At 37.1% G+C, this 11,870-nt stretch overlaps 1 protein-coding gene and 1 long non-coding RNA gene across 3 annotated transcripts; one reads left to right on the plus strand and one right to left on the minus strand.

Annotated features, from left to right (window-relative positions):
* Positions 1-136: 136 nt before the first annotated feature.
* LOC112149450 (FH2 domain-containing protein 1) lies at positions 137-11,255 on the plus strand. Of its 2 annotated transcripts, XM_024277145.2 has the most exons (13): positions 137-994; positions 1,751-1,831; positions 2,032-2,415; positions 3,535-3,596; positions 5,372-5,474; positions 5,552-5,637; positions 5,710-5,810; positions 5,924-5,994; positions 6,072-6,179; positions 6,261-6,331; positions 9,389-9,506; positions 9,581-9,745; positions 9,835-11,255. In XM_024277145.2, the coding sequence occupies exons 3-13, from the start codon at positions 2,086-2,088 to the stop codon at positions 10,990-10,992; spliced, it is 2,373 nt and encodes a 790-aa protein (XP_024132913.1). In that variant the 5' UTR covers positions 137-994; positions 1,751-1,831; positions 2,032-2,085; the 3' UTR covers positions 10,993-11,255. The 2 variants fall into 2 exon arrangements, with proteins under 2 accessions (XP_024132913.1, XP_024132912.1); XM_024277144.2 differs by lacking the exon at positions 1,751-1,831 and having other exon boundaries at positions 139-994.
* On the minus strand, positions 5,874-6,743 carry LOC112149451. The gene is made up of 3 exons (XR_002919784.2): positions 6,512-6,743; positions 6,238-6,324; positions 5,874-6,147 (listed from the first exon to the last, which is right to left on the minus strand). It is a non-coding gene; the product is annotated as an uncharacterized LOC112149451 (long non-coding RNA).
* Positions 11,256-11,870: the final 615 nt, after the last annotated feature.

The raw sequence follows: 11,870 nt of genomic DNA on the forward strand, positions 1-11,870 counted from the left end.
ATAATGCATAATAAATATCTCTAAAAAATAAACAAATTCACAACGAAGTGCTTGAAATAAAAATAAAAAGTGGAATTAAGTGTATTTATGAATTTCCACATAGACATATTTGTGAGTGTGTCACACTCATTACATGTTTAAGAAAAGAAAACAAGACTTCTGAATTAACGGTGTTGACATATAGATTATAGGCCTACCTTTTGTTTGACCCAGTTTACTGTTTGTTGTAGTATAAAAACAAATAACTCATTGAGCAGCCAATAAAATATTTTACTGTGTTTACTCAAGATTTTATTTGCTTAATTTTTTTTTTCTTGTTACCATTATTAGAGTCGTAACGGTCACCTTGTATATTTTACATGTATCCTATTTTATTTTGAAAATCCCAGTTCTGAACATTTTTTGCTGATTAACTTTTAACCGTCATTGGAATTAACTCGAGTGTTGTAATTGCCTGTTATTGGTCGGTTCTCTTTTGTGGACTTTGGGTGCTTTTTGTCACATGACCTGTCATTCCTTTTTCCAATTTGTTTCCCAACAAACATGTTAGATCATTCTTTTTTTTTATTGAAAAAAATGATAAATAAACATCTAGGTGCAAAATATAGCTTACCTGGTAAATTATAAAATAGACTGTTTTAAGTTGAGAGAATCTTAAAGTAAACTTAAAAAAACAAAAAAATCAATAGGTGTTTCCCTGCTAGGACATTTATCTGAGAGAATGTGATTGCCTACACAGCCTGAGAACTGGACAGAGAGCAGAGCACATCCAGACTCCACTAACATGCCGGGACACCAACCGCCCAAAACACACTCATAAATTCCTGACTTCTTCCCGCTGGAGAAGGAGCGGTCCACTATGGAAATAGGAGAGTTACCTGGGTGTGTCGTCAAAACCACAGGTGATTTCTACACTCGCTGTTTGCCATATCAACGTTGATGTCACTCGAGAGAAGAAAACACTGCAATAAGCTGCTTATGACTTCAAATGAGAGTAAGTTTTTATTCCTATTTATTTGAATTTCTCAACACTTAATCATTTTTTGTGAATATTGACATTACAATGTTACAAAATGCACTTTTGATGCATTTTAACTCACAAACTTTGTTTTAGTTTCAATAATTCCTCTTATTGAAATCACTGTCACATGCTTATGATGACTGAAGAGGATAAGAGAGACTGAACATTTCTGTCCCAGTGAACTTTAGATAAAAGGTTTTTTTATGTTTTCACTTTGTCAGCTCTTTTTTGAGATTCAACAACCCTTAAAATAATTGAATATTTCTCATTGTGGTAAAACGGGGCATTTTTAGAACATGATTGTTGTGATTGTTTCAGTGTAATTGTCCTAAATCAAACTTTTTACAAAGATTTGGTGAGGTTAAAATGTTTGATGGTCAGCCATTCTTTAATGACACTCAATGTAAATAATTTAACCTTTTAAGTCCCAAGCTGAAATGCCTTTTTATGTGACAGTCACAGAGTTAAGCATAAACTATTGTGTTAAATATGATATCCATGGGAATGTCAGGCCTTAAAGACCCACTCCAGTGAAAATTCTGTTTTTAACATGTTCATTTTTCTCATGATAGAAGACATTCATAAAATAATTTAAGCTTAAAACTGTGTTTCTGAGTATTTCTTCATTCTAATTGTTTAGGATCAGGAAAAGACAAAAACCCAAGATTTGAAAAAGCTTGTTATGGAAGCGGTGGTCCTCACTGTCAACTTTCCTTTTTTTATTTCCAGTGGACGTCTTAGAAATGAGCTAGATAGTATCACAGAAGGGTCGACTGATGGTGTTACAACAAATTAACAATGATTTAAAAGGTAATTTCACCAAGCACGATCAAGAAATCATAGAAAATTGTTGTGGTCTGCATATTATTATATTTATGAAAGGAACCTGCGTAAAATTTAAATGCAGGGTTCAAATGGCCCACGGGCCGCACTTTGGACATGCCTGTCCTAACTTATTGGAAAAGACTCCAGCTTACGGCAACAGAATAATTCAAACTTATGTTTTCCAGGGAGACAAGAATCATGAAGGTTTCTCCAACATACTAAAACCATCCTTCTAAAAGATGCATCCAAGAGGTCCTCCAGTTCCACCACCACCGCCACCCGTTCTCCCACCACCACCTCCGCCGCCCCCTCTATCCCACCATGGACCTTTTGGGAAGGGGGATCGCCGGCGTTCTCGGATGCGCAATTTCAACTGGGAAACCCTTCCCAAGCACAGCGTGATCGGAAAGCACAACATCTGGACAGCAGACAGAGACGACGGAGAGTATGAGCTGGACACTGATCACATGGAGGAGTTGTTCAGTCACAACCAGGGCCACCAACATACCAGGGCCCTGAACCGTCAAAGTTTGAGGGGCCTTCCGGTTTCTGGCACAGGAACAGAAATGGTGAGTACAACGAAACGGCGTGTCCTGCTTTTACCAAGTACCAATACATGTGATGATGTCAACTGACTGTAAGGCTGTTGGTCAATGCAATGCAACTTTGAAATATGTTGACTCTTTCTTCTGACCTCCATTGATTTTTTTTTTCTCCCTGAAAGTATGGATTTCAGATCAACAGAAAGCAGCCCTAAAACTCTACAAAATAAAGCACCATTTTAATACATATTTTAGAAAACAAGAAAGCAAAAGGTGTCTTCCGTATTATAAGTCGCACCGGAGAATAAGTCGCAGGAGCAAAAAATGTCTAACCAAGAAGAAAACCATTTATATGTCTCTCTGGAGTATAAGTTGCATTTTACATTTGCCATGGCAAAAAACAAAAACAAGAATAATAATTCTTAGATGTAATGAGAAAAATATAGTTTAAGAGAAAAACAATCAGATTCTCCTCCATGTTTGTTTTGCTTCTTCTTTTGACACTGTCAGAAGAAAATACATCGCCCTCTAGTGGTTGTTAGTAGAAACAACCGCTTAAGGGAAACCGGTTGCTAGTGGAAAAAAAACAAATATATGAGCCTATTTCTATTTTTAAAAAATCACAAAAAAGTGGCTAAACTATAAAAAAAAACCACAGACTTAAACTCTGGAAAATACACTAATTAGTAAAATGACCTTTAGTATTCGTTTTCAAACGGTCATGTATTGATGTCAAACATCACGGGGTGGAGTCTCACTGTTCTCCAAATATGTTTGCCAAAGGAACGTTTTGTTGTTTTCCTTGGACAAAGGCCTGCAGTGGCGTTTTGGAGCTCTGTTTTTTCACCTTGAAAACTTAAAAGACATTAAAACAATTATAAAAAAAAAAAAAAAAAGAACGTGTTTAAAAAATGTAAAAAACATTGTACCTTCTTGAAAAAGCGACACTAAAAAAAGGTATCACTGATACAACATAGTAACTTTGACCAGACTGTTCAATACAATCAGCTGAGGCAAACCTTAACCTTTGGAATCAAGTGGCTCTTGTGGAACTCGGACGTATCTGTAATTCTAAAAAAAAGCTTCCAGAGCCAAAGGTGAAGTTATCTCAGCCTCTGATCGGTTTGTGTTTGTGTCCGTTCACAGGTCTCCATCCTCAGCTCCAAGAGGAGCATGAACGTTGGAATATTCCTGAAGCAGTTCAAGCGGTGAGTCAGATGCCGTTCCCTCTCAGTTTTTTCCTACAAAGTAACCTCCCTGACAGCACAAGATGAGGCAGATGGATTATTCGGTAACATCTCCGAAAAGCCACACATGCCCTGACAGGTCTGTTTGCCCAGGTCGGTTCAACGCCCCCGACGGGTGACCTCCCTTTAGGATTTAGCTCCATAACTGAGGCATTGTAAGAAAAAAACTGGATCTTCAGGAATGTCCTTATTTATCCATGGAATAAAATGTATTAAGAGCATCAGGATCTTATATAGAAATCACATTATTTCATGAATTCTAAATTAATAAATGATTTTTAGGTCATTTTAGAAGCTTGGAGACAAATGCTCCCAATTGTCATTCTTTCATTCATTTTTCCCACTCGAATCGTCTTAGATAAAAGTGTTCCATGTTATTTTTTATTATGAATAATTAAAAAAAGTGTGTTTTCTAGGACATAGTTTGAGTTTTTGTAGTTCATTAGAAATTTACCTCAGAGTTGTTGGCAGAACCGTTGGCGTGGAGCAACCCCACCCCCTCTTCCCCTCCCCCATTGCTGAGAGCTCTCTGTTTAAACTCTCTTACTAGCTAACAGCCCCTCACACCCCCGACCAGACATTACAGGTGCAACAAAAATGCAGCCCAGCATTGGAACAATCCAGCTGTTAAGGTTAGGTGAAACTGAGCATTTGGGTATCGATCCGATACCAGTCAATATCGCCGATATCAATACAGATATCGATGTTTTTCGTAAATGCAGTGGATGTGAATTGAACCTCAAAATTTTAATAGTTTTTAATCGCCGTGAATGTTTTTTTTATTATTTAGAAATGTCCTTTTTTGAATGTACTCGATAAACATTCAAATAGAATGAGGACAATATTTTCAATTAAATGGAAATAGTTTACTAAAATAAAAACATCTCAAAATTAAATAAAAAGTGAAGAAGTGAAATCAAAACAATCAAGAAACCAAAAGAAACAAGTAACTATGATACAAAAATGTTTAACAATTAAAAAAAAAATTGTACAAATATAAATAATTTCTTAGCCTTTAAGTAGAACAATAAAAACAGATGAAAAGTAACTTTTCAAAAGGACAAGTGAGTCAGCGACTGATTCAGAAAAAAATTCAAACAAGAGTGGAAATATCAATATCAGTATCGATCCGATAACGATATTATCTTGAGATCAATACTATCGATATTTTGAATTCCGCCCAACACTACCAGCAGTCCTATTTAAGTTAGATACCAGCTCAGACGAGGAAAACAAAGACGTTCATGGATCTAGTCATCTACTCCATCACAATGGAGTGGAGCAGGGAGCTTGTTACCCACCCAATTTATTTTTACCAAACAAAAAAGCTTTTTTCCTAACTATATTTTTTTCTCTGCTCCTGTTTCACTGGGATTTTAAGAAATAAATACTCAATTTTCAGCTTAATTTTTCCTCATTATCAGAAAAATTCCACAAGATCATGCAAACTACAAAACATGTGACAAGGATTTCCCTTTTTACTTTGGTTTCTCCTGTCTTATATCTTATTTTGTAACAATCATAAACACAAATACAGACTTGTATCCCTTTGCAGTTACCCTCGTTGCTGTTTTCTGTTTCCTTTATACTATAATTTAAAAAATCTGGAGTCTTGAATTTTGAACTATTTTGAACTTTGTGTATCTGTTTTAAAGGCTAAATAAAAATACATTTAAAAAAGTGACACTAAGTAACAATTTAGCTGTAAATTGGTGTGTTTTTTCTGCTATTCTCAGACCTGTAAAAGACTTGATCGAGGACATTAAATCAGGAAGTGGGAACAGTTTTGGTTTCGGAAAGCTGCAGGAATTGTGCAAGATGCTGCCAGATGACGGGGAGGTAATTTTTCTCCTCTATATTGATACTCTTAAAAATAAAAATAAAAATGCACAAATCGTTTTCATTTATGGATTCAGGTTAAGGAACTCCTGAAGTTTAAAGGCGACCTCTCTGCTCTCTGTGAAGCGGATCTTTTCATGTTAATGCTGGTCCAAACCCCCAGGTATGAAACTTGTATTTAGGAAGAAGTCATTTAAATGGATGATTTATAATGTTATTTTATGAATGTTTTCAGCTATGAAGAGCGTCTGAACTGCTTGGTGCTAAAGGAGGAATTTTTTCCTCTTATGGATGAGCTTAAAAAGTTCCTTGGCACTCTGACAGCTGCTGGGAGAGGTTTGTTTTTCCTAAGATCGCTGAAGTTTTTAGTATGTTAAAGATTCCGTGACACCTCAGGAGTTAAAGGGTTAATTAGGATTTATTTTACATCGTCATATGTCTTCTTTTAGAGCTGTTAGAGTGTGAAAACCTCCATTCTGTCATTCGCTTGGTGCTGAAGACTGGGAATTACATGAATGCTGTGAGTAGATCGTGTGTCGGACGACTTTGCTTTGTTCTCGTCCATCTTTTGATCTCAACACGTTTATTTGATCTCAGGGTGGCTATGCGGGCAGCGCCATTGGTTTCCGGATGTCGTCTCTGCTGAAGCTGGCTGATACCAAGGCAAACAAACCTGGAATGAATCTCATGCATTATGTCGTGATGGTGAGCGTCCCTTAAATACTTTTGACTGGTTTATCCCTTTTTTAAAAATTGTTCTTACGTAGATTTTAATGTCGTCCACAGCAAGCGCAGAAAGCAGATGAAGCCCTTCTGCATTTCCCCGAACAACTGAAGCACATTGAAGGTGCTGCAAGGTACAAAACAACCAATATGTAACTCCACCCCAGGCATTCACAGACGCAAATGGTTCTCTTAACGGGTTTATTTGGTCTCTCCAAATCCACCGTGAAAACTGTACATACAAACGTAAAATGAATACTTTTCCAATAAACATACAATATAAGCAGAAAGTTCAAACAAAAGAAATAAATCACCTCGTTGGCTGCATGCCGAGATGGGTGTTTGTCTTAGTGTGCTTTCATCAACGCGTGGTATCCTTCGCGTGAAAACATGCTCTGTCCAGCGTCTCTCTTTTCTGTCTTTTCAGCATTTGCGCAAACAACTTCCGGTCTTTTCAAAATAAAATTACTTTCAAAATAAACTTCTCATAACTTAACCAACATTAATTAAACAAAGACTTAAATGACTGTTACACTGTTACACAATCCTTACTCATGTTTTCAACTCTCAGAGTGAAAAAAGTCTTTGCAGTTTGTTGAAAAGCTCAAAAACAGGTTTTGTCTAAATACGCAACAACCTAATTTCCCAGATTTTACCCTCAGATTCCAGTTGGTTCGCACCAGACCACCTTACTTAGGCAAAAATATAATTTAAAGTCTCACTTTGATCCTCTTTTGATCTATTTTTAATCATTTCCAGTGGTCTTTTAATATGATTATGCCATTTTTAACCAAGAAAAAAAAAAAAAATCTGATGTTTTCTAGGACATAGTTTCTGCAGAGCTGCAGTAGCTCCTTAGAAATTTATCTCTAAGTTGTGGGCGGGACCATTAGGGCGGAGTAACCCCGCCTCCTTCCCATCAGCCATCTGTTTATCCATCCATCTATCCAGCTGTACAGCTTTAAGCCACATAACTTATATGGATCTATTTGTCTACAGGTGGATATATCAGAATGGAGCTTGTGGCTTGCCGTAGTGGTATTTTTTCAACAATTCAATTCAATTTTATTTTATTAATACAGACCAATATCACAAAGAAAAATGTCTCATTGGGCTTCATGCCGGTAATTGCCCAGAAGCTGAAGGTCGGTCATAAAATAAAAACTTGTTAAACTAAACAAACTAAATAAATCTGGTTATCTCTGTCCTTAGACCCTCCGTCCTGGTAAAGGAAAACTCCTAAAATGTCTGATTTGGGGAAAAAAAACCAAATTGAATGAAGAAACACGCAGAAATGCAATTTTAAGGTTAGTTTTCATTATGTAAATGTTGTGAGAACATAATAAAAACTGTCAAAAAATAATTTTACTGGAGTGTGTCTTTAATGAATTTGCACTCAATTTATTCACTTTTTTTCAATTGACTTCTTTGACTTTTAGTAGCTAAATTTTCAAACACTGATTGTGTGAAAAAGTTGCCTATCTAACGGAAAATGTGCTGCCAAAAATCAATCAAAGAGAATATAACATAATATAATGAGAATTCAATAGAAACTTCAGTGAATATCAAATGGCAGAGTAGAAAGGAATCCTGACTAAACAAAAATCGGATCACAAAGATGGAGAACTGATGGATTGGGTTGTGGGAGGAGGAGTTTACTGGACAGACCAAATCCTCCGCACGGCGATGGGATGAACACATTTGAGTGCTGGAAACCAAACTTTGTCTGCTACAAGTCTGAGACAATATTTAAACATGAGGTTTTCTGAGCTCGTTTCCAAAAACATATGCCTGATCCACCTCTGACCAGCAGCTTTTGTTTGTTTGATATGGGTGTGGTTAACAAAGAGGGTGGAGTGCTTTATGAGGTTCACGTTAAACCAACAAAAGTGTTTATTTCCCTTCAGTTCTCCATCAGAAACCTTCAGAAACAACACGTGGTTCATTCAAAAATAGCAAAGTTGTTCATTGCTGTTGCTGTAACTTGTTTTTTTCACAATGGTTAGCGATTTGGTGCAATGGGAAGAATTACTGTGGCCCTGAAGTGTCAATTTAACAAACAAATCACTCAACACTAAAACATAATAAAAAAAGCAAAACAAATAATAATATATAATATAATATAATATAATAAAAAATATTACATTTTAGAAATCAGAATTAAATTCCAGTCAAAACACAACACTAAAAACATTAAACTGAATGAAAATGAGACTTTTCCAAAAACCAAAATGAAATGTTAAAAAACCCAACACAATAAAAAAAACAGGAGAAGGTAGCTACTATTGGACATTACCGCCAAGGATTTTTTGGTTAAAATAACTTTAATTAAAATTTTTGACAAATCATCCTATTAATTGCATCGTACACATCTTTTTCGTTTTCTGTAAAATAAAAAAAAGAAAACATTTTGGGAAATAAAAGTATTTTCAGAAATTAAAGGAAATGAAACAAAGGAAGAAACCAAAAAAGGACAGTACAATGGGACATCGCTGGTTGGATGATGACATTTGTCCATTATTTTAACCGAGAGTTGAAGTGATACTGGAAATGCTCCATACTAATCATGCGGACATTAAAGTCTGATTGATTTATTGGTTTATTTCAAGCATAAATTGTGGAAAATACAACACAAAAAAAAATCAAGTAGATTTTTCAAGCTTATGACAGAAACGATGAAATGTATTGATTTAAAATAAAACAAACAAACAAACAAAAACAAATATTCATATTTGATTAATTAATTATTAACTAAAGTCAAATAGAGTTTGAGTGACTGAAAAGGAGTGGGAAGAAGCAAACTTATATAATCCCACCACTACAAGACGTATTTGAAAAAACTCAAACATCATCATCAAATCAGTGATGTTTAACAATATATAATCTTTTCCTGTTATTTCTTGTGTTTCATCTTTTAAAATTAAATTTTTATTTCCGGTAAATAGTTTTGTTTTCTGAAACTTTTTTGTTTTGTTTAGTTTATTTTTAGGGGGGAAATTCTGTTTTGTTTTCTCTTTTTATTGTTTAACCTTCAACATGTTGTTGTTCACCTTTCGGCTGTTTTTATTACAGTATTTGTTTTGCTTTTTTACTGGTGATCTTTAAATTGATCCGTTGTTGTGATTTGCACTTTTGGGCCACGATAAAGAACCAATTCACATTTTTCTTTTTACTTTTTTTCTTTTTTTTAGAATAAATAAAAGTGACGTGGAGGCAGAGTTTGAAAGATTGATGAAGAAAATACAAGACGCCAAAGCAGACAGCGAGAAAGAGCCAGACCTGCAGACACAGATGGAGAACTTTCTGAAGGTGAGATGGGCTTTTCATTGAAGATCTTGACATGAAATTTGAATTCATTTAACCCTATTTTGGTTGGGACACAGGAAGCTGAGGTCTGTTTGGAAGAAGTAGAGATGAACCTTGATCAGTTGCAGTCGGTTAGCGATACTGTAGCCGAGTACTTCTGTGAAGATTCCAACAAGTTCAAACTGGACGAGTGCTGCTCCATTTTCAACTCTTTCTGCGAGAAGTTCATGAGAGCCATGCAGGTGAGCCAAGTGCTGACATGTTCTTCTGCTGAGTGAAAAATGGCAAATGAGATTATCTTCTTTTGATTAACTTCTGCTGGAATTTTCAGGAAAACAAAGCCAGAGAGATGACGGAAATGAAACAGAAGCTCAGAGACAGATTGCAGAACACAGTCAAGCGCAGATCGACGGCTACCTGCTCCAGCAGAGACAAGGAAATGAAAGGGATTGCTCTGGAGTACGTACTGCAGAATATACTCACAGACCGCATCCCTAGAAGGAAATCTGGAAGGTTCTCGTCGGATAATGGAAGCCCAATCAACGGGAGCACATCAGAGCTCTCGTCTCAGTCAGAAAGTCCGAATCAGAAAGACACTTTGAGAGTTAAAGAAATGTGCAGAAAAGGGTGGAACTCTGCAGTCGACCTTACGGGGAGCTTCTCACCAAAGCAAGAGTGTTCACATCTACGTGATACTAAGAGGAAAGGTCAAAGTTTAAATGAAGAAGAGAAGAAAGCGTCCACCAAAGAGGATCCTGAAGACCAACCACAACAAGCCAAAAGAGCCCCCAGCATCACCACGCCCGGCGATGAGAACGACCTGCAAGACAACACGGAAGAAGAGGCACAAAAGCTACGAGAAGCGTCTAAAAAAGTTTTGCATTATCAGAACAGCTGCGGTAGTGTCTCATCCGAGGATTTCTCCCTCGAAAAGCCGAAGGCTCCAGCGGCGAAATCCACCTTACGCCGTCGTCTGACCTTTGACGAGGAGACCCAAAGGTATCCTGGAGATCCCACCAACGAGGAGCTGGTGCAGTTTCTGCTGGGTGCGGAGTCACCCTCAAAACGTGAGCTGGGTCGCCGAAATACTCTCCCTACCAACAGCTCTAAAAACAAAAAGGAAGAGGATAATCTGCAAACGCAGACTTCGGTTAGAAGTCCAAACCGTGTGGCACAAGACAAACAAACACAGCCAGGAGAAAGTGTTGGACACACACTCCCAGTGTTTCATTTTACTGATAATCCAGGACAATCTGGTGTGGAAGGCAATAATTCTCTTTCAACAGAGGAGACAACTAAACCAGATGATTCTTCATCCTGTGAGTCAGAGGCTGCACAGCATGGCTGCACAGAAGGCGTAGAGAGCCACCTGCAGGTGAAGAATCAAAGTGTTCCACAGAGGAACGCCTGGTTGAAGACTGAGACCTCCGGACTTTTTTTCAGCTTTTTCAAACGCCTCGGAGATTTAAGCAAACTACAGAACAACTAAGAAAGTCTTCATGAGAATGTGGATTCTGGGGTTTGGGTTTAGAAAAAGGCTTTTTTTTTAAATTACAAATGTAGTTTAAAGTTCATAATCCTTAGTTTTCTGAAAATTATCTAGTGAAAAATTTAGTCCTATTGTCTACATGTGATGTGAGGTTTAGTGTCACTGCAAAGAATTACTGAGGTCAGGAATTGAGATAAATGGATAAATCAGTTTGGTGAAGTTTGGAGCTCCCTAAGGAACATCAAAGTAAAAAAAAAAAAAAAGGTTAAAGTTAAAAAAGTATATACTAGTTTCTTCTGAACACCAGATAGCCAGATAGTAGCTGGTGAGGACCAGATTTAGCAGCTGGTAGACACCACATATAGCAACTGGTGAGCACGAGATATAGTAACTGGTGCGCAACAGATATAGTGACTGGTGTGTAACAGACATAGTGACTGGTGAGCACCACATATAGTAACTGGTGTGCACCAGATTTAGCAACTGGTGCGCAACGGATATAGTGACTGGTGAGGACCAGATTTAGCAACTGGTACGCACCACATATAGAAACTGGTGAGCACGAGATATAGTAACTGGTGCGCAACAGATATAGTGACTGGTGTGTAACAGACATAGTGACTGGTGAGCACCACATATAGTAACTGGTGTGCACCAGATTTAGCAACTGGTGAGCATCAGATATTGTGACTGGTGAGCACCAGATATAGTGACTTGTACACACCAAATACAGTACCTGGTGCACATCACACACAGCAAGTGGTGCGCACAAGAAACTAGTTTTTTTTACACATTTTTTCTTTACTTTGATGTTCCCTCTGTCCCTTTAGGGGTTCCGTAGTACAAAAAAGATACTGTGTTTTTATTTTATTGTCTGA

Source organism: Oryzias melastigma, linkage group LG13, assembly GCF_002922805.2.
Source record: "Oryzias melastigma strain HK-1 linkage group LG13, ASM292280v2, whole genome shotgun sequence".
In the NCBI taxonomy this organism is placed as follows: domain Eukaryota; kingdom Metazoa; phylum Chordata; class Actinopteri; order Beloniformes; family Adrianichthyidae; genus Oryzias; species Oryzias melastigma.

Bases quoted from the DNA above. Each gene is read 5' to 3' on its own strand.
- LOC112149450 (XM_024277145.2), top strand. From the start codon at position 2,086: ATGCATCCAAGAGGTCCTCCAGTTCCACCACCACCGCCACCCGTTCTC. The intron at 5,811-5,923 runs GTTTGTTTTTCC...GTCTTCTTTTAG, and splicing joins TCTGACAGCTGCTGGGAGAG to AGCTGTTAGAGTGTGAAAAC. The intron at 5,995-6,071 runs GTGAGTAGATCG...ATTTGATCTCAG, and splicing joins CTGGGAATTACATGAATGCT to GGTGGCTATGCGGGCAGCGC.